Source organism: Dissoconium aciculare (assembly GCF_010015565.1).
Source record: "Dissoconium aciculare CBS 342.82 unplaced genomic scaffold K489scaffold_16, whole genome shotgun sequence".
Lineage (NCBI taxonomy): Eukaryota > Fungi > Ascomycota > Dothideomycetes > Mycosphaerellales > Dissoconiaceae > Dissoconium > Dissoconium aciculare.
This window is the reverse complement of record NW_022984966.1, coordinates 255,166-275,151: the sequence shown is the minus strand read 5'-3', so window position 1 is coordinate 275,151 and position 19,986 is coordinate 255,166. Positions and strand designations below refer to the sequence as shown.

Sequence of the window (19,986 nt, the reverse complement as noted above, 5' to 3'; positions counted from 1 at the left end):
TCGCATCGGTGTCATGGTGGTGGATACCCCACGGTTGAATTTACTCGGGAGTATTGTGGAGTTGCTGGTCGTCCGTGTAGTACCATACATGGCTTTATTTTTCTCGTCTAAAATTTGGAATAGATATGCTAGATCGGCGGTATGCTTCACGAATTATTACAAATTTCCAATCTGAAAATTCTCTTCCCGGGCGACTGTAATGTAAAAATTTCTTGGTGCATCCTCCCTCAATCGGCCTCTCCGAAATCGCCATGTCCTGAGGTGCGCGCATGCTGAACCGCCCATTGCTGCCCATTGCCCTGCTCACCACACTGATTACATTTCAATGCAAACCCGTGCGTATCAGTATAGTAATGCTGCTTTTGCAACGCCCTACACAAATCCAACGCACCCGCCAACGCGCCACCATCGAATTCTTCCACCTCCTCATCTCCCCCCTCCCCTCCCATCCGCACCACCTCAAAAACCTTCCGATCCAACTCTGGGTCCGCGCCCCGAAATGGAGTCACCGCGCATACATCGTAGTGGATCCCCGAATACACCACAATCACCCTCGCGCGACCTTTGCCTTCGTTGAATCGATCGACGCGGAGATCCTGCACATTCACGCTACACACCTCGACGTCGAAGTGCTGGCTGAGAATCGCAAGCTCGATCCCTCCGCCCCAACTATCCTCGCGCTGGATCCACCGGCAGTAATCCTCGGGGGATTTCTCGAGCACACCGGCGGTGTAGAGTTCGGGATTGCCGATGATGGTCTGCGCGACGATGGATCGTAGTTCGGTCATTCCGTCTAATGCAGCTCCGAGCACGGCGGTGGACAGGGCGCGGAAGAGGCAGGAATTGTCGTCGGGCATGACGCGGAGAACCATGATTCCTTCGAGAGAGGGGATCGGGACTTCTGGGGGTTCATTTTCGAGGCTGGGTTTTGGTTTGCGTGTGAGATTGAGGGGCGTGGCAGGATATTCGGAGGACGGGCTCGGCGCTGTGACTTTCGTGGGAGGGAGTGTTGGAATAGCTTGTGTCCCTCGTGTAGTTCCTCCTAGTGGACTTGACAGTTTGGCGGACATGGAGGTTCGCGGTACGACGGTGAGTTGCTCGCCGTTGAGTTTGTGAGGCATATCGGTGAGCTTGACATCGCCATCGATGGACTCTGTATTTAGCTGCTGTGGAGGGTAGCCATACTTGAGGTCGAAATCCGCGACTCCTGTCTTTTGAGATATTTCGTGCTTGAGATCGGACCAAGTGGCGTCGGTTCCGAAGGCGAGCGTTACCATGCCCTCTGGTCCACGCACTCGAAGGCGAATTGCTGCGGCCATCGCCAAAAGAGATAAGGTCTACGTGTTCACGATATGATCAATTTGTGATATTCCCATAAAATCTCTTCATTCTGTCGAAACAGAGGGCAGTTGGAGTCTACGTGATTGCTTTGTCAAGCATCGAATGAAGTGGAAGGCAATCGTGTCGTGGGCCTCTAGGGTTATGGTTGGGGTTAAACAATGGCAATGACGATGTCATGCCATTGTCCATCATGTGATTTACGGTCCAAGTGATCTTGGCTCACAAGCGATCAAGCAAGACAAGACGAAGCGTCGGAGGCTTTACCGATTGCACAATCGTCGCTGACCCATTCAATGTCTTGCTGACCCCGTCGTCATCGTTGGACCACATTCTGCCCGTGCCCCGCCCCGATATTTCGCTGCTCCATATCGCCCTTTGCTTCTGGTGACAGATCCCGCAGCCGATTCATGTATCAATCACACATATTTACCAGCACATTGGATCGACTTCAGCATAAAGCGAATGAACAGTATCTGTACTTGTTCAAGCGAGGGCGATGTTGTTGCAATATTGTCTCACAGCTGGAGAGTGTTGGCGCATCTCACGATATGCCGCGATGGAGAGACGTCCGTCGGCGCGGGCCGTTCCGCTAAAGCAGCTTACGTAAACACAGGGCTCACCCACGCTCGCGCCCGGGACAAACACGTCTTCCACGCCTGAAAGCAACCGCTTGTCTCGCGCGCGCGCAAAGCTCCAGCTTCAATGTGAGAGGAATCTCTCGGTCGCATACAGTATTGCTCAAACACGGTCCATCTTGTCAACATGCCGCCCGGCCGACCTCCCAAAAACCGCGAGAGGAGTCCGAGTACTACACCGGTTCCGACCAGCGAGCAGACCGATGGCTCACAATTACCGACGGCGCAATGGGAAGCGATGACCGATATCCTCAATGCAATCTACGACTACCGTACTGAGGATGGCTTCGATCCCTCCAAGCTGTTCCACCGCAAGGTGAATAAGCGCATTATTCCAGAATACTACGACACAATCAAGGAGCCAGTGGCATTGTCCACAATCAAACAGAAGATACACACCCGCGCATATCGCGATTTCAAGGAATTCGTACGCGATTTTGCGCTGATCACCCATAATGCGCAAGTCTTCAATGTGCCAGATAGCGGCGCTTTCCAAGATGCCCTGATCGTCAAGGAGCAACTGGAGATGCAGCTTCAAAAGCTGGTCAAGGATGGTCTCATCTCACAAGAAATCGCAGCACTTCCCGACCTTGGAGAAATTCCAGCGTATGAGCATGTGTCTGGAGCGGATAAAGATGGTGAGGGTGACGACGACGACGACTCTGGTGAGGATGACGGGGACGATGACGACGATGAAGGAGGCGACGAGGGAGATGAAGGTAAGAAAAAGAGACGGCGAGGTCGACCCTCGAAGCGAGATACGATCGAGGATGGTGATGGCAAGCGAGCCCGAGGTCGCCCGCCGAAGTTGTTGACGCCAGTGGAGGCACGAATTCAGGCTATCCTCAAAGGAATCCGCAAGCCGAAGGGCCTAGATGGCCAACTTCTGATCGAGAACTTCGATCGTCTTCCCGATAAAGCTGCCATGCCTGAATACTTCATGGAGATAAAGCATCCCATGGCCTATGATTCGCTCAAACGCAAGGCCAAGCGAAAGAAGTACAAAAGCCTGGAGGACTTCATGGCGGACGTCAATCTGATCTTCAACAACGCCAAATCGTACAATACCGACGAGTCGCAGATTTACAAAGACGCCGTGACATTGCAAATCGAAGCGGGTCGATTGTATGACGAGGAACGTGCCAAGCCCGACGAAACCTTTGCCGACGACGAAGGCAAAATACCTCTGCCAAGTGGCGTCTACCACAACGGCGAGCACTACAGAGTCGGCGACTGGATTCATCTTCACAACGCCAATGACCTTACAAAACCTATACCTGCTCAGATTTATCGGATCTTTCGCAATTCAGAAGGAAAGCCCACGGTCAATGTCTGCTGGTATTATCGTCCAGAGCAGACCATTCATCGTTATGATAAGCACTTTTATGCCAACGAAGTGGTCAAAACTGGTCGATATCGTGATCATCAAGTGGAGGAAATCGAAGGGAAATGCTTCATCATGTTCTATACGCGTTTCTTCAAAGGTCGTCCGCGGGGATTGCCGACTGGCACTGAAGTCTACGTATGCCAAACACGATACAACGAAGCGCAACCACAATTCAACACGATCAAAACTTGGGCAAGCTGCCTTCCTGACGAAGTACGAGACAAGGATTATGAAATGGATATGTTTCCGCAACCCCAGAGGGCCAAGAAATACCCATCGCCAATAGCATATCTGCTCAGAGATGATCAAAAGGAGACGGACGAGTATCCCAAAGCTCAATGGGGAGCCGAAGGTGCGCCACCGAAAATCGGTGCTGTGCATCGCATCCGCTCCGACAAAGATTCACCTCCTCCTGAACCCACTCCTCCTCCATCGTCGAGGTTGCCAACATCACCTCCAAAGCCGCTCCCAACGCCGTCGCAAGCGTATCAGTCGAATCCTGCAGCGCGGCCCGACTCGCGTAATGCTGCAATGTATACTCCGGCACGTCCACAATATCCCAACTCAGCGGCTACCGCCATCGCAAACCAGCGCGGTCTCTCCGGGCAAACTCCCAACTACAACCCCTCGACTCCGCAACCAGGAGGAAGCTCATCCCTCCGGCCCCCGGCGCAAGCACACTCGTACGCCTCCACCCCAGGAATGCTAAATCCAAATGCTGGTATGAGCCGAGTCGCTGCGAGTCCCAACCCATCCACCTCGTACGCAACTCCACGCCCCTCGCTTCATCACTCGTCTTCATCCGCTGGCCACGCCCCTGCCGCCTCGATGGCACCTGCTCCGGTCAACTACCGCGATCCTCCCGCTGTCGAAGTCTACACCCTTCCCGACTTTGCAAATTTCAGCATCCCGCCGGAGATTCGCGCTCTGTATCAGCGCGATGCTGCCGATCGCGTGCTCTTCTTTTCAACCCCGCCACTGCTCCTCGGGAGTGAAGGGCTCAACGCTGAGGAGACCTCGGCTGGAGATGCTGTAGAGAAAGCTGCCAATCGCCTTCCTTCAAGACACAGTGCTCGCTACCTCGCTGAAAAAGCAAAAAGAGCCAACGAAACTGCTGCTGCTGCCGCGGCGACCGCCAGCAAACGCAACGCCGATGCCATGGACATCGATGACGCCACCGCCACAATTTCTGCTACAGCTTCGCGACATCCCGCCGCCAAACGTACCCACTCCTCCTCTGATGATGACAAAACCCTCCTCCTCGAATCCCTCACCAACCATCTCACGACCACCCTCCAAAGTCAAAACCTCTCCCCACAAGAAAAATCCCTCCTCCTCACTTTACAGCAACAAGCTCGGAAGAAGGAGGCTTTGGTGGAGCATCATGCTAAGATTCGAGCTCAGCGGATCGCCGGTAGCGACAGTTCGCAGGATGGACTGGTCGTCGTCGGTGGTGGCGGTGGGATTGGGAGTTTGTTCAGGGATGATTGGGACACGAGGGTTGGTGGATGACAAATGCAAATCGGGATTTGGTTGTTTTTTCTTTCGTTCTGTTCCGTGTGCTGCCTTCCGATGGAGATAGAGGGAGGGAAATGGGCATGCGCTCTGGAGGAACCTTCTTCGCAACGGAGGTGGATTGTACGCGATATTGTGACCTTTCCATAAATTCGAGATGAGGACTTCCTTCCCCCTTTCCTAGCTCCCCCTTCGTCGCCCTTCGCGCTTCTTTATCTCCATCTCCACACTTTGCCGCCCGCCCGCCTGTGGCATCCCGCCTTCGTGTCGTGAATGTCTCGCATGCCGCCTCGACATACCCCTTCCCCGTCTGGCCATAAATTCAGACTCGCTGCTATTATTCCAGGAGGGGGGGTGTGGTGGTGGTGTTCACGGATGGTCGTTTCTTTTCCATATCTCATGTGACCCGCAGATTGAATATTGTTGCACTGCCAAAAGCTCAACATCTTCGGATTCATTACACACGACACCGTAGAAATGTCGTCGTCCGCTCTGTTATGGAGCCGCCAGCGGCGGCGGCAGGAGCAGCCGCGGAAACGGAGTGGAAAAAGTAGTAGGGGAGGAAGGAATCGGAGATCTAGAGAGAGATGAAGTCGTATGCACAGGACAAGAAGCAATGCATGAAATTTTCCAGCACGAGGACACATGCGTGCTGTCACTGCTTGCGTTTAAAAAGCGTCGTCTTTTATCTAAGTTTTTTTCATTGAATTTCGATAGAGGTAATGTCATAATCTGAAGAGATTCGTTCTCAACAGCCTCATTTTTCCTTATCTCCCTGCTCTTGCTTCAGAGAGGGATCGGATGCAAATGCCGCGTTCAAAATCTTTCCTTTCCTTCCTTTCCTGCAAGCGTTGTCGTCATTTTCTTCGATGCCGAGGGCTTGTCTGATCATCAGAAAAGTCTCCCGTCGAATCGCATCATCCATGCTTCTTCGTCAAGAAGGGGCCACTTTTCGCCTGTCACCGCGGACGACTCTTCTTCCGTCTATAAACTTTTGCCTTTTCCGGTCCGCTCATCCAACGAACAAAGACTCCCCCAGCGACGAAAACCCAACTTCATGCCTCAGTCGCCAGTGTATCCCAAGCCACCGAGTTCCTTGCGGACCTGCTCCTCGGTCCCGATTTTCAACACTTGGGTGCCTTCCAACTTCTCGCCTCCGGCCTGACGCATTTTCAAATCATCGATGGCGCGCAGTTTCTTCAAAAGCGAGCGGATTTTCTTCTCGTGCGGGGATCCTACGGCGCCGGCGCCGGTGACGGTCACATCTGGAGGAGGCGTGCGTGGGCGCGGAGGTGCTGCGGCGGCGGCGACCGCAGGAGCGGGGGCTTTGGCGGCGGGGGCCTGTTGTTGCTGTGGCTGTGGCTGTGCGCCGTTCGGGTTGAGACCTGGTGGGAAGGCCGGCGCGCGTTGACGGCCGGCTTCGGGGCCTCCTCGTCGGGGTTGTTCGTAGCCAGACTTGGACTTGGATCGGCTGCGAGAGGCGTTGTTCGCGCCGGCGTCGCCGTTGCGAGTAGCGGCCGCCGCTGCTGCTGGGGCGCTGTTACCGCCACCATTAGTCGCGGTTGGCGCGGCGAGGCCGGCCGCTTTTGCTTCGGCCTCTTTGACTTTCTTCGCTTCACGCTTCTTCTTGTTCTTCAATGCTGCCTTGCTCAGGCTGTCGTCGCCGCCTGCTGCACCATCTGGGGCGGTCAAACTAACACCGCCGCCCGGCGCGGCACCTGGCGGGAGTCGCGGTTCAATCGTCTCGGCGCCAGGGACTTCACGCCGCCGGGGCCTGCTCCCGAAGCCATTGCTTTCGGTATGGTCGCGACCACTGGTCATCATCTCACGGATGAAGGCGGCGCCGCCTTCATCCTCTCGTTTGAACATGCTCGGGGTGGCGGTGCCTCGAGCGCCAGGAGGTCGGTATGCACCGGCGGGCTTGGAGGGCGTCTTGACTTTACCAAGATACTCGAGTGCCGAGGAGTGGATTGCGGGCGTAGCACCGAGCGGGTTGCCGAGCGGGTATTTCGCGACAGGTTGCGGCCGCCAGACGACATTGTAGAGCTCGTGCATGTCTTCACTATAGACGAGACTGCCTCCAACATGCCAGATGCGGATACCGTTATCGACACGCAGTCTCGGACTGGTGGTCGCATTGAGAATGTGCTGCCCATCGGGACTCCATTCGCAGATAGTCGGGTTGCTCGCCTGGATGGTGCAGACCTTTTCATAATTCTTCTCGAGATCGTAAATGTCCATCTGGCCTGCCAAGTTACCAAAACCTGCAACAATGACAAAGCGACCGTGAGGAGAGAAGATGATCTCGTTTCGTGGACCCAATGCGAAGCTGTGGTTTGCGACGGCGCGCTGGTTGAAAATGGTGGTCTTCGCAGGCATGTAGCCATATACCACGCCGAATTCCTTCGAATTCGGCGACCACTTGACATCATGAATGGGGCCCTCCTTATCAAGGGCAATGCGCGAATCGAAGCCGCCGCTTGCGCTGAGAATGTAAAGCATAGTCTCTCCGTAGTAGGACTTGTTCGATTTGTCGACTTCCGTCTGAGCGAGCACAATCAAGCTCGTTCCTTCATTGTTCCACTTCAATTGAACCTTGTCGCCCTTGAAAAACGTCTTTTGAGACACGGGCAGATTGAACTGCGGCACGATGAAGACCTTTACCGCTGCCGGTTGTCCTTTATGTTCCGGCACGAAGACAGCAATCGAATGCGTCTTGCCCGGCGACAACGCAAAGTCCTGCACATTATCCACATGGAGTTTGTTCCACACCGCGCTGAGGTTCTTGCTCTCAAAGAATTGCACCTCGTTGTTGACGCGGCGAGCGCACAATTGCTCGTCGGAGGTGTATTGCAAGTTCCATCCCGTCTGGTTCTTCTGCACAAATTGTCCCACCACTGCTCGTTCTCCGCCTTCACCAGCGTTGTCATCGATAGTACGCCAGACCTTGAGATTCTTGGTCGCATTGCCATCGGCGTCCTTGGAAGGACGTTGCCAGGTGATGATGTACGTGCCCAATGGTGAGAACCCCAGCTCATACACCGAGTCTGCCGGCAGTACCGTGACAATGTTCCCCGCGGCTGCATCCACGACTGAGACGTTGTCCGGCGAGGCCCAGGCGAAGAAGCGGCCATCGGGAGAATAGACGCAGCATCGGAGGTTGCCCTCGGCGCGCGCAAAGCCAGGTACGGGCGCATAGAGCGGTGCCGCAGCGAACATGCCGACGCTCTTAGACGTGCGGTCTAGAGAGGAAAGCTTTAGCATTTGTCCGGCCATGAGATGCCCCACCTGCCATTGGCGATTGTGCGAAACTTACATGCAAGTTGCGTTGGTTGCGCCATGACTGCGATTCCTGTACGAAACTCGTCCCGTCGACTGCGAAGATTTATGTGTATTGGTTGATTGCTGTGGGCAGGCAGATTGCGATTTTGGAATTTCTGTGCTTTTCAACGAGTCCGGGCTTCGGATTTCGGTGCGAGAGGTTGAAGCGGTGTGTTTGTGAGGATGCGCTTGAGTATCCAGGACGATTGTTGACGTCGAAAATGGGGTGATTGATCTAGTTTCGACGATGAGGTTGATCTCGGTCCCTGAGGCAGATGGCTGATTCGCTCGAGATCGAGTTGAATAGTTAAATCCACCTCGATGGTAAAATTCTGGAAATTGTCGGGGTTGTTTCTTTTGGGTTGAGCAGCGGAGAGCAGACAACTGAGCGCACGCGAGGTGGATGTGTCGGTAGCAGAGGGAGGATGAAGGCGAAAAAGGTGAAGAGGAAAGGAAAAAGAGAGAGGAAGATGTAAAGGGAAGAGAAGAGGAGAGGAGGAAAGGTGTAGTTAGCGGTGGTGGTGGTGGTGTTTGTTTGAATTCCGACCAAATGGGAATTATTCCGTGATATCACCCACTTGTCCACCCATTACCCTAAGACAAGCGATGGAAACATGTGACGGGACAGAATGAACCTGCTGTTCCTATTGTTTGTTACTACAGTATTATTGTTATCCAAGGCATGCATAGAAATGACCATAACAGACTGCATAAATATACACATAATGCACACCGTTATATTTGTGTCATCCCATGTCTGTTTAATAATGATAATTCATGCACCTGGCCCAGGCGAAACCTGTACTGTATATATCGCGTTGCCCACTGACGAAATCTATATCCTCTCTCCCTCACTCCGTCATAATACAACGGCTTTCCTCACTAGCAGCAGAAGAGGGACAGACCCTGGACAATTAATATCGTCCTTGGCATCGAAACGCTAAGGGAACACCACGATACGGGGGACATCGACGCGTGAACAAACGTGTTTCAGAACGCAATGCCATGGGATTAATTGAATCAGGAAGACGGCAGTCATGACGGCCAAGGAGGAGTGGAAACGTCTTCGTGAGCGGGGATCGGCCGTGGTGTGGGCGACATCATCAAAGACAAAAAGGAGGTATCTACAGTATCGAATACAGTAGATACAATGAAAAATATCTGGGGCATCTCGACACTATTCATACAGTGATATCTTACAATCGACCCCATTTTGAGACGAGAGGATGACCCGGGTTGCATCATTCGTCCTCGTCCTGGTCCGCCTCCACCTTCTCCTTCTGCCGCTGCTACTCTTCGTTCCGCCCTAGCAGCTAAAAACCTCGTCCACAATCTTGCGTCAACGGCCGATCTTGCGAATCCGGTGACGCCGACCTGAGGGCGCTCCAGCTTGCGATACACCGACAACGCGGCCACGCCGACCCGAGGGCCTCCGAGCACCATCTTGGCATACCCTGCGAACAGGGCCGGGAAGGACGGGCTTTGTTGTTAGCTCGCTCCTTTCCCTCGTGCTGCTACTGCTAGTTTCTCTCCAGGAACTGTCGAGGAGTGATGATGTCTCGCGGCTCCGGAGCGGACCCGGGTTCGTTTGAGCGGCGTTGTCGTCCTGGCTGTCCATAATGCTATCGGAGTCTGTCGAAGAAGTCGTTCTCACTCCAGGAGGCTTGTCCGATGAACTCGGGATCTGACTCTCCCCGAGCGGTTCTCCTGTTGGTTGCGTGTTCGATAGAGCGTATTTTTCCGCCCCCGAGATATCTTTGGTTGTTGGTATTCTTCTGACACTAATCGTTTTCGAGCGCATCCGTTGCGTAAATGGCTTTGGCCGCTGCCGATGCTCCGTGAGATGAGCGGCGACGTGGTCCACATCTTGACGGGTCCAGGTTTCGTGAAGATACGACCCGTCGGGAAGCTTCACCAACGACTTGGGAAGGTCGATTCGCTTCAGCGAGCCATCCTCACTCCGAACTTCGACTCGCAGTTTCGCCCGGAGAGCAGCGCTTGCCTGTCGTTTACGGGCCAGCAACGCCGTGCTTGGCGGCACTGGTGACATTGCCCGCTGCCGAGCTTCTCTCGCCAATTGTTCACGCAAGGTCTTCTCGCTGACCGCATTTTCTGCAAGGCGCTCCTGCAATTTCTCCACGAACAATGTTGCTTCTTCGTCGCCTTCTGTCTGCCGGATGATGTCGATGATGTATTTTGCTTTCGTCAGGACAAGGCCTCGGCCGGTCCGGCGATGCGTTCGGATCAGCCCGGAGGTGATGAGAGCACGGACGATGGTGCTCTTGGGCTGGATCCCGCTGTCGACGAGGAAGCGGTAGCATTCCCAGACGCGTCGGAATGCTTGACGGTCACTGAGCTGAGGACTCTCCGCCTGGGCGAGCGCAACCAGATGGACCATATGAACATACTCGGCAACTGTTTGCGGGCCTTGGGATTTGGTTCGGTAATTCCACTCTCCAGCAGGCGCAGAGGGCTTCAGCTTGTTCTGGCGGCGGCCTTTGCTAAGCATTCCCACGACGTTCACAGAGCTGATTTCCTCTTTCTCCATCATCAACAGAGGCAGCTTGTAACACTCGCGGTTGAATTCAAGCCGCGGAGCGTGACTGACGACATGATAGGCATAATACGATTCGTCCATGCTGATATAGTGCCGAATGAGCTGCATTCGCAGTGCGGGCGTCGCCCCAAGTTCAGGATGATCGCGGACCCGATCGTAGAAGGCCTTGAGCTCGCTCGAGGTTCGAAGGCGGCACAACAGATTCAGAACCTCGCGCGTCCTTTTCCTGACGATGTCCTTTGACAGACCCCACTTGTGAAGAAGTCCGAGCAACTCGACGAGCAAGTCGTACTTCCCGGGATTGGTAGACGCCAGAGCGCGCATGTCGGATAGATCTGTTCTTGCCTGAGACATCAAATTGAGATGTTGGTCTGAGTGTTGCGAATGGCGTCCCGTTGGATCGTGTGCACTCTCGGCTGGCGATTGACCGCCGTTCTCTGCAAGTTTGGCCTTTCTTCGTGGTGGCTCAAAAGCTCCGATCAGTCTGGGCACCCAGCCGTGGAGAAGTGTCCAGGCAAGCTGGCTGTTGCTCAAACCAGCAAGGTAGCTATGAAGCATTGCCAAATCGTCCGTTCGCTGGACCAGGGAGATGTATTGCCCGTGCCAGGTTCTGGCATTCAGGGGCTTCTGCAATGATTTCAGGATAGTCAACCAAAGATGTATATTTGGTGGGACCGAGGACATCAGTGTTTCCGGCGCGCGGGTGTACAAGTTACGAATGACCCGACCTAGAATGATGCAAAAGTGTTCGTTCTGTGGAAGAGCGTCGAGATAAGATCTAATGGGAGCAGTGATGGAGTCGTGGTGCTTGCACTGCAGCAGGTCAACGAGGATGTCGGTGATCTCCTTGAAGGTCTCATCCGATAGGGGCCTTTTTCGGAGAACGAGATCAAGCAAAGCCTGCACGGCTTCGGCTGTTGGATGTCTGACCGACATCCACCTCGCCGTGCGACGGAAATTCAATGCTTCAGGTAAATTCGAAAACCAACCTAAGAAGTTTAAGAGAGGTTGAATGCTCTCCTTAGTTATCAACAGGTCGGATTTCTCCGTCGTCTCCGTCTTGATTATCTCCTCCTCATTCTTGTTTCTCTTCTTCCCCTTCTTTGCAGTCTTGCTCTCTTTCTTTCTTTCCGGCTCGTTCTCGCGGGGGTCGAATTTGGCCGCCCATTCTGCTAGCAGAACGTTGAGACCGGCCCGACTCAATCCAATGTCGCTTTCGGATGGCGCAAATGTTTTTTTGCTCTTGACGTTGGATTCATAATGTGCTTGTAGAGCGGTCTGCACACGCTTTGAAAGCGCCTTCTCCGTAGCCAAACTCTGAGATGATTCTGCATTCTGACTCCCAGCACGTGTTGTCTTTACGACATTCCTTTCCTCATCGATATCGCGAAGATCCTCGTGTTCAGAATCAATGTCAAACCAGTCTGCCGTAGTGAGCTTTTCAGGTTGACGTTGACGTGGAGGCTGACGAGCATTGTGGTAAAGTCGTGAGCCATTGAAGGTGATGTTGTTGCGGAGCGCTGCTTGCGCTTGTGCCAAGCGCCATTGCATGGAGTGAATCTGAAGAACGAGGACGATGTATTTCCATCAAGCAACACATCGCATTCGGGCCGACAGGCATGTTGTGATGAAGAGGCAATGAAATTGTGACATGACGGCAGAAGACCGACCTTGAAGGCGGTCCAAATTCCTTCTTAAGTTACCTAGGTATGTACGAACGCATGATGAAGCTCGGAGGTCTTTATATAAACTCCGTCACTGCCGCTTTTGCGCTACATACCAAAGCATAGATCTGCACCTGCACATTATTACATACTTCCAATGTTGCGATTGTTGCGTATGGCGTAGTCACCAGTGCTCAGCAGTGTCGTATTTCATATGAAATACCTGGAATATATTATCGAATCGCACCCACGGAGATTTCAAAAAAAAAAAACCATGTCCTCACGAAGTAACGAATCCTTGTGGAGAACACCTCCCAGGGTCTTGTTGAAGAGCTACGCTGGAAAGGGTAAGAAGTGACCTGGAAGAGTCACGATCGTGACAGCATTTCCCAACGATATGGTTTATGAAATTGCACGAATGAGTGAAATCGCAAATCTCCTCATATCACACATATCATTCGCCCCTAGAGATTAAACAAGATTAAACAAGACCGTGTCGTATCGATCGTTTCAGCATCATGGCGCCGAATTCCCGAATCATCCTCGTCCGGCATGCTCAAGGCGTGCACAATGTCAACCTAGAACATCACAGTGAGTATCCACATCTAACGTAACCAGAACCAACCTCATGATCTAACATGGATCAATCAACCAAACAGTCCTCGATGCCGTCCTCACACCTCTCGGCGTCAAGCAAGCCAAGTCCCTCGTCGAAGCCCTCCCTCAACTACAAATCGAAATCGACCTGATCGTCACCTCTCCTCTCAAGCGTACCCTCCAAACAACCACCTACGCCTTCTCCCCGGCCATCGAACGCCTGGGCATCAAATCCATAATCTGCATCCCTCAAGCGCAGGAATGTGGCCCAGAGCCGTGCAACATCGGCTCACCGCGCGCCGAGCTCGAGAAACTCCCGGAATACGCCGACTTTGACTTCTCCCGCCTGACACCGGACTGGACGAGTAAGGCGGGCTTCTACGCCGCGGATCTGCCCGCGCTCGCCGAACGCGCGAAATGGGTCCGGCAATTCCTCCGCGAGCAGCCGCAGAAGACTATCGTCCTCGTCGCCCATGGGGATTTCTTGAGGCAGTTGATGGCGTCCGAAACCGGGCCGGGTTTGCACCCGTGGCGGAACGCGGAGGTCAAGGCTTTCACGTTTGATCCGGAATTCGTGGGGAAGGACGAGTGTTTTCTTGTTGAGGAGGGCAGGGAGTCCCTTGCGCCGGGATACCCTTGGAGGGCGACGGAGGCGGATCTCGTCCCTGCGGGTGGGAAGTTGTGAACGTGTGAAGTGGGGAGCAGGGGATGTGGCTGAGAAGACCGTAGATAGATGGTAAATGATGCCGGCGATGGCTTAGATTAGAGTTCCTATAGAATGCCCTGAGATCTCGATAAAAGCAATGAAAGTCCTTTACTATTTTATCGCAGCGGATGTGCTTCATGACGGGTGTGTCGTCTTCCTCAAGAGAGGCATCACGATGCTTACGCTCAGAATTACCAACATCTGGATCGTCGATGCTATGTCAGATGGTCTCAAGATCAGACGCCTCGCCTCGCCTCGCCAACCCAGATCTAATTCCCATCGAGGCTTTTAGCCTGCGAGGTAGATTTCTCTAGAGTCCCAGGTCCTTCACATCCGCGAGAATCCTCGGATCATCGGACGTGGACATGAGTTCCTCGACGCCGAAGCCGAGTTCTTCCATCATCGCCGATGGCTTCGGCGAGAATCAAGGAGACCCATCTGACAGCTCTCGTGCGCTGTTCCACTTCTGATAACCGGTCGTTCCTATCTTCTGTGTCTCTCTCTCATTCGGGACCATCGTCATTAAACAGGACGAAAGACCGAAGATGATTGGAGGCGGACATGCTCGTCATCGAGGAATATTTAATGGAGGCTATGCTGTATGTCGTGACATGTAACACGATACTGCCCACAATGATCATGGTGATGACGGTGCAGAATTGGTGCGACGCATCCCTCAGCAGCAGGTTTATTGTCCCTCCAGCTCTTTCAGCGAGACGGTCGGAAGCGAGCCAGACGTTCATGCTCCAGGGCTGATATCGGACTTGGCTGGCTTCATTTTCTTTTTCGTTGTCCCCGACTGGGTGGGCTTGTGAAGATATGCCTCCTCACTCCTCTCTGATAAGCACCTAATTTGTCATTCGTCTCGTCTCGTCTCGGCCGCCATACCTCCGCTTCTGAAGATATGCCTCACGCCTCTCTGATAAGTACCTAGGTCATTTGTCATTTCGTCTCCTTTCCTCTCGTCTCGTCTCGTCCGCCATGCCTCCGCTTCTTCCGCCACGAATGCACCTTTCTCTCTCCACCACGAATACACCACGAATACACCTTTCTCTCTCCACCACATTCATTGAACTTGACCCAACACGAGCGCGTCACGAACTTCGATATTTCCGTTCACATGAGTAATTTACCTTGGATTGTGATCGGAGCACAATGTCTCACTCCTCTTCTCCCATGGGTCTCCATCTCTGCCGACCCAAAGATCCAAATCAGATAAGTTTGCTTGGTAGGTAGAGAGAGAGGGAGAGGTCATCCAACGCTCGATAGCTGAACGTGGACTGCTCGAGCGTCCCTTGAGTATTATTGTACCTGCCTGGGTAAGAGAGGGAGATGTTCATTCGAAATTCATTCCTTCTTGCCGTTTAGGCCCGCCCTATGCACCGTAAAAACGGTGGGCGTGACAACCATTGGTCCGGAGTTCCTGTGTGTCGATCGTATCCATGGCCATTGTCTTTTGAACGTCAACATGACATTTACAGCGGCGTGCGTGGACGAGTCAAGTGTACACATTGGAATATGCTAGGAGCCATCTACAGTTCGCCAGCTACAAATCGCAGAAAAATGTACAGGAGAATGTCTGCTCAACCCTACCGTCGTGATGATCGGATCCCGCTTTCTCGTAGACCCTGGGCATTCGAAATGGTGAGTAAGATGGAAGTGATAGTTCTTTACAAGCGATATGCAGAGAAAGGGGTTGCCGTCAACTGCCCAAGTCTTACAGGATCATTGGGCAAGATATCCATCAAATGTATTAGTATTCCAAGGTTGCTATATAGTCGAAATGCCAAGACCCGGACATATATGTCCTCCTCGGGTTCTCTAAGCACCTGGGCAACCTTGGAATCTATTACCATATACTCCAATCTCCACGTCACCCATTATCCTCTCTTGAAGATCTCAAATGCGCGATATTTGATCTTATTCAATTGACCAGCCTAATGATATGAGATCGCAACTTCATAAACACTAACCCTAAAGAAAAAGACACGAAAAAGACGTATAATCTCTCGCCCGCGTACTGCTTCTTCTCTGTCCGCCCCCACATGCCTGTTGTTCGGGTGCGACATTTGGACGACCGTGGTACCATCGCGCGGCCCTTGCCTTTCATCTCATCAAAGGGAATGAGATACCCAAGAATCCAAGATGGCAATCTGGCTCATTCTTCCATGAAAGAGACACATCTTTCAATCAATCAACAGTGACAATAATTCATCATGGCTCGCAGACACGGGCCTCCTGTCAATGGAGCGCTCCGGTAACATGACCTTTTGCTGCCGGCAGTTGCCCCACGATGGTAGGACACTCTGCCCAGGTGCTCTTCACAGAAACTCCAGAAAATCCAGATGCATTTCTTTCTATCGTCAGCGAGAATGGCTACAGGATTGTTACCGTCCGGGTCCTTTGCCGTCTCCTCTGGACAAGCTTTCCTCTTCTCGTTGCTTCGGTCACGTAGGGTGTGCGCACGAAGGAGGACACGGCAATTGTACCCAACTATCTAAGCCTTCCATCTCATCCGTGGTTCCACCACCACCGCCGACGTACCGTATACTCGCTCGAAAGGTGAGCTGTAAGACTCCTGTTGCCCCAAACCGACGCGTCCCGCGCTGTGTATCCTTTCTTCCCATCGAGCTCTTCGTCACTCCTGCGGCTACTACCATCGACGTTTTCCTCGTCCCTTTCGACTTGACGCCTCGATCGCGTGCGTGTAAAATTGACCTGCTCTTCACTTCACCCGTCAACGTTCCGGAACCGCTTTGTGACCTGCATCACGACCGGGTTGGCAATGTCGCCTTTTCTCCTGGCAGGCCCTTGAAAGGCCGCCTGCCAGCCTCTTCGATTTCTATTTTCCTCCTGTCAGGCGCTTCAGTTTCGTCCTCGTCCCGTACACATCTCCCGCTGGGCATCAGCTCGTATACCTTTTCCCACCCAAGAAGCGGAACGTCCGCCCTGCAGTCTCTACCTTCCCTCACCCGTCACGCCTGCACCCTGCATCCAACCCTGCACCGGCAGCCGTCTGCTATCTTGACAGAGAGGGATAGATATTCGCACACACCATGATGATTCGAGACATGCCCGCCGCTCCTCCCGGCATTCATTCCTACGAGGAACATTGGCATCAGCCGGCCAAGACGATGCCACAGGGCTGGTGGCCGCAGGCGGGACCTTATCACACCAACGGGCTCGTCGTGAGTCCTCAGGTCCCAGGCTACAACCCGCAGATGTTCTACACCGATCCGGCCACATATAACCACTATCAGTCGAATATGCGTTCCAACAGCTACCCGATGAGTCCAGATGCGTTCAACCAAGCGAACCAGCGAAACAACAGCCAGGGCGGCCATGTCGGTTACTTCAATGGTGCGCCTCACCACCCGCACACATTTATGAACCCGCACTACGTACATGGCCATGAACACGCCATGATGCCGATGCAGATGCCGGCATTCGTTCAACCACCGCCGCAGCAGCCTTACAACAATAACAACAACAAGACCGCACCGAATGGTGGCCCGTATGCCATTGGCGGCATGCAACAATGGCCCAACGTCACCACCTTGAAGCCCCCGATGCTCCACATGAACATGGTCAACGGCCGCCCCAAGATCATCTCGCCCACGCGCCTGTCCAACGGCCAAATCTCACCTATCTCTCTCAACCACGGTGGCGCAATGCAGCGCGCTGATTCTGTGGTTGAGATGTCAGCACCACGAGGTCCCCCGCGCAAGGCTCGACAGTCGGGTTATGCACTCTGGGTTGGTAACCTCCCCTTCAGCGCCTGCATCATCGCCCTGAAGGATCACTTCTCCCGGGACGCATGGCATGATATCGAGAGTCTTTGCTTGTTGTCTTCGTCGAGCTGTGCGTTCGTAAACTACCGTTCCGAAGAGGCGGTCCTGGCTGCCCACCAACGTTTCAACGGATCGCGTTTCGGGCCTGTCCGACTTCTATGTCGTGTCCGCAACGGCAAGGAACAGAAGCCCTCGAGCCGCGGTAGCCCGATCGCTTGCCCGCCCGGATTGCAGCAGCCCACCGAAGGCGGAGCTGTTCAAGAAATCGCCGACGATCTCGCCGAGATGACCATCACACCCGAATCGAGCTCTGTCAGGGATGCTGCCTCACCCGTGCAGACTCTCGCGACCCCGCAGAAGGCTGGCGATCGTTACTTCATCGTCAAGAGCCTCACACTTCAAGACCTGCAAGTCAGCCTCAAGAACGGACTTTGGGAAACGCAACCGCACAACCGCATCATCCTCGACGAGGCGTTTGATTCGGCCGACAACGTCTACCTCGTCTTCTCCGTCAACAAATCCGGCGAGTACTTTGGCTACGCACGCATGGTGTCACGATCATTCGAGCAGGACGAAGCGGCGACCAACTCCTCGACCGAGACCGGTGCGAGGGTAGAGCCTGAAGTTGACCACAACGCCGGCTTGATCATCGTACCTACCGCCGCGACCGAGACCGCTCCATCCGGCCACATCGTCGAGGACATCGTCCGAGGGACGATCTTCTGGGAAGCCGACTACGAAGAACCCGCGACATCCAGCGATAGTCTTCGCCAAAGCGTCAGCAGCGAAAGCTCTGCCGCCACCACCCACAGCGGTGAGAAGTCCCCCACCGACAGCGCCAACGGCATCCCCACCATCATCAGCAGCAGCAGCAACAGCAACAGCAACAACAACAACAACAAAGCCTTCGACGAGAAGAGCCCCAGTCGTCGCTTTCAGGTCGAATGGCGATCTTTCCAATGTGTGCCTTTCCGTCGGACCAAGGGCATGCGCAATTCTTGGAACGATAACAAGGAGGTCAAGGTTGCGCGTGACGGTACGGAGTTGGAGACCGAAGTGGGTAAGCAGCTGGTGGCTTTGTTCCATGGTCCTAATGGCGCGGGATCTGCTGCTGCTGTGACCGCTGCTGTTGCTGTCACAGCTGCGGCCGCTTCCTCCTCTGTTGCTGCCGTCGCTCCTATTCCGAATGTGGTCGGAGGAGGTGGAGTGGAGATTGTGCAGAAACATCGGTCGGTGAGCTCGTGAGCTTGCTTTGACGCCCGAGGGGGACGAAGTGGTCGATCGGGGGGTTTTATTCTTCTTCTTCTTTTTCCTTCTTCACCGTCTGCTTTTCTCTTCACAATTCTCACTCATCGTTGTCTTCTTCTGCCACAAGACTTGACACTAATGTATTGTTACGTAATTCTATTCCTTATGGGTCCCTGTTCGACTTGCCTCCTTGTCTCTCCATCTCTCTCTCCTTCTCCAGTGCGGAAATTCTGATCGCCTGATAGACCTACTCGAATGGAGACCTCGAGTGTCGAGTTCAACTCATGGACCGCGATGACTATGCATGTCCAATGACTAGTCTTATCACCGGGACATTATTTCTACTTCGTATGGCTCGACTATAGTTCTGGCGCCGAATAGCATCTATCCTCTGGGAATCGGATCAAGTGCCATCTTGACGTATAACAACATGAGGCTAATCTTGAAATATTTGGTAGACAGTGGAAAAATGAATGTTCATGTCCCGAATAAACCATTGCCTACAGATGACGAGACCCTATGCAATGCACCCGATCAGGTCCTGCTCTGTGAGAAGTGTACATGCGGCGATGAGACAGGGAGAACAGTGTTCTACTATACGATACTAGGTACCTAGGTATGTTCGAATGAAGTCCCCCCTCCGACCCGGCATCACGACATTACTTACCTAGGTAGGTATCATGTAATTCGGGCCGTCGCGTGTCTCACTTGTTGGGCGCGGGAGGAAGCCCAAAGATGAGGCGCGGCGGCTGCTTGATTGGTTGTCGAGCCCCGTTGCCGGTAATAATAATAACAACAACGCGGGACCATCAACCACCACCACCACTCCAGCACACCCGGGCACCGCCCACTGGACTCCATTGTATGGGTTGCATTTGTTTGTATACAGTACAATCCACACATACAGTATCACATCCGCACGTGCACTTGTCCATGCATCCAGTATTCACACCCATACATATCCTTCTTCACTGTAGTAGCTCTCTGGTCTCCTCTTCTCCAACGTCGATGTTGTATGCACAACGCAGCCCGGACACGGCTTGAGAGATTCACTCCTCGCCGGTTGCTATAGCCCTCGTGATTCAAGATCAACGCCTCCTTCTCACCACCGGATGTCAACTGCGCGGCGCCGGGAGATCCAGACAAGCGACATCCTTGACAGAGGACACCTTGCCCTGCAAATCTCCGAACCGTCCCGATCCCAGAATTGAAGCACAGCGACTC

The 19,986-nt window shown here is 53.6% G+C and overlaps 7 protein-coding genes across 7 annotated transcripts; 3 read left to right on the top strand and 4 right to left on the bottom strand.

The window, feature by feature from the left end:
• Positions 1-60: 60 nt before the first annotated feature.
• On the bottom strand, positions 61-1,290 carry K489DRAFT_384635 (OTU-domain-containing protein). Its single transcript, XM_033605904.1, has one exon. The coding sequence runs from the start codon at positions 1,275-1,277 to the stop codon at positions 228-230; it is 1,050 nt and encodes a 349-aa protein (XP_033455765.1). The 5' UTR covers positions 1,278-1,290; the 3' UTR covers positions 61-227.
• An 813-nt stretch (positions 1,291-2,103) lies between these two features.
• Positions 2,104-4,875, top strand: K489DRAFT_326997 (uncharacterized protein; the record flags this gene model as incomplete). The annotated part of the gene is made up of 2 exons (XM_033601950.1): positions 2,104-4,046; positions 4,107-4,875. 2 exons carry the CDS (start codon positions 2,104-2,106, stop codon positions 4,873-4,875), a joined length of 2,712 nt encoding a protein of 903 aa, XP_033455764.1.
• Positions 4,876-4,982: 107 nt separating this feature from the next.
• Positions 4,983-5,732, bottom strand: K489DRAFT_89277 (uncharacterized protein). The gene has a single exon (XM_033609014.1). It carries the CDS (start codon positions 5,523-5,525, stop codon positions 5,091-5,093), a length of 435 nt encoding a protein of 144 aa, XP_033455763.1. The 5' UTR covers positions 5,526-5,732; the 3' UTR covers positions 4,983-5,090.
• Positions 5,459-8,718, bottom strand: K489DRAFT_384633 (translation initiation factor eIF-2A). Its single transcript, XM_033605903.1, has 2 exons — positions 8,195-8,718; positions 5,459-8,120 (listed from the first exon to the last, which is right to left on the bottom strand). Exons 1-2 carry the CDS (start codon positions 8,217-8,219, stop codon positions 5,941-5,943), a joined length of 2,205 nt encoding a protein of 734 aa, XP_033455762.1. The 5' UTR covers positions 8,220-8,718; the 3' UTR covers positions 5,459-5,940.
• A 552-nt stretch (positions 8,719-9,270) lies between these two features.
• Positions 9,271-12,450, bottom strand: K489DRAFT_384632 (uncharacterized protein). Its single transcript, XM_033605902.1, has one exon. The coding sequence runs from the start codon at positions 12,305-12,307 to the stop codon at positions 9,539-9,541; it is 2,769 nt and encodes a 922-aa protein (XP_033455761.1). The 5' UTR covers positions 12,308-12,450; the 3' UTR covers positions 9,271-9,538.
• A 488-nt stretch (positions 12,451-12,938) lies between these two features.
• Positions 12,939-13,702, top strand: K489DRAFT_413540 (phosphoglycerate mutase-like protein; the record flags this gene model as incomplete). Its single annotated transcript, XM_033608051.1, has 2 exons — positions 12,939-13,011; positions 13,080-13,702. 2 exons carry the CDS (start codon positions 12,939-12,941, stop codon positions 13,700-13,702), a joined length of 696 nt encoding a protein of 231 aa, XP_033455760.1.
• Positions 13,703-17,421: 3,719 nt separating this feature from the next.
• On the top strand, positions 17,422-18,759 carry K489DRAFT_327218 (uncharacterized protein; the record flags this gene model as incomplete). The annotated part of the gene is made up of 1 exon (XM_033601969.1): positions 17,422-18,759. One exon carries the CDS (start codon positions 17,422-17,424, stop codon positions 18,757-18,759), a length of 1,338 nt encoding a protein of 445 aa, XP_033455759.1.
• Between the last annotated feature and the right edge of the window lie 1,227 nt (positions 18,760-19,986).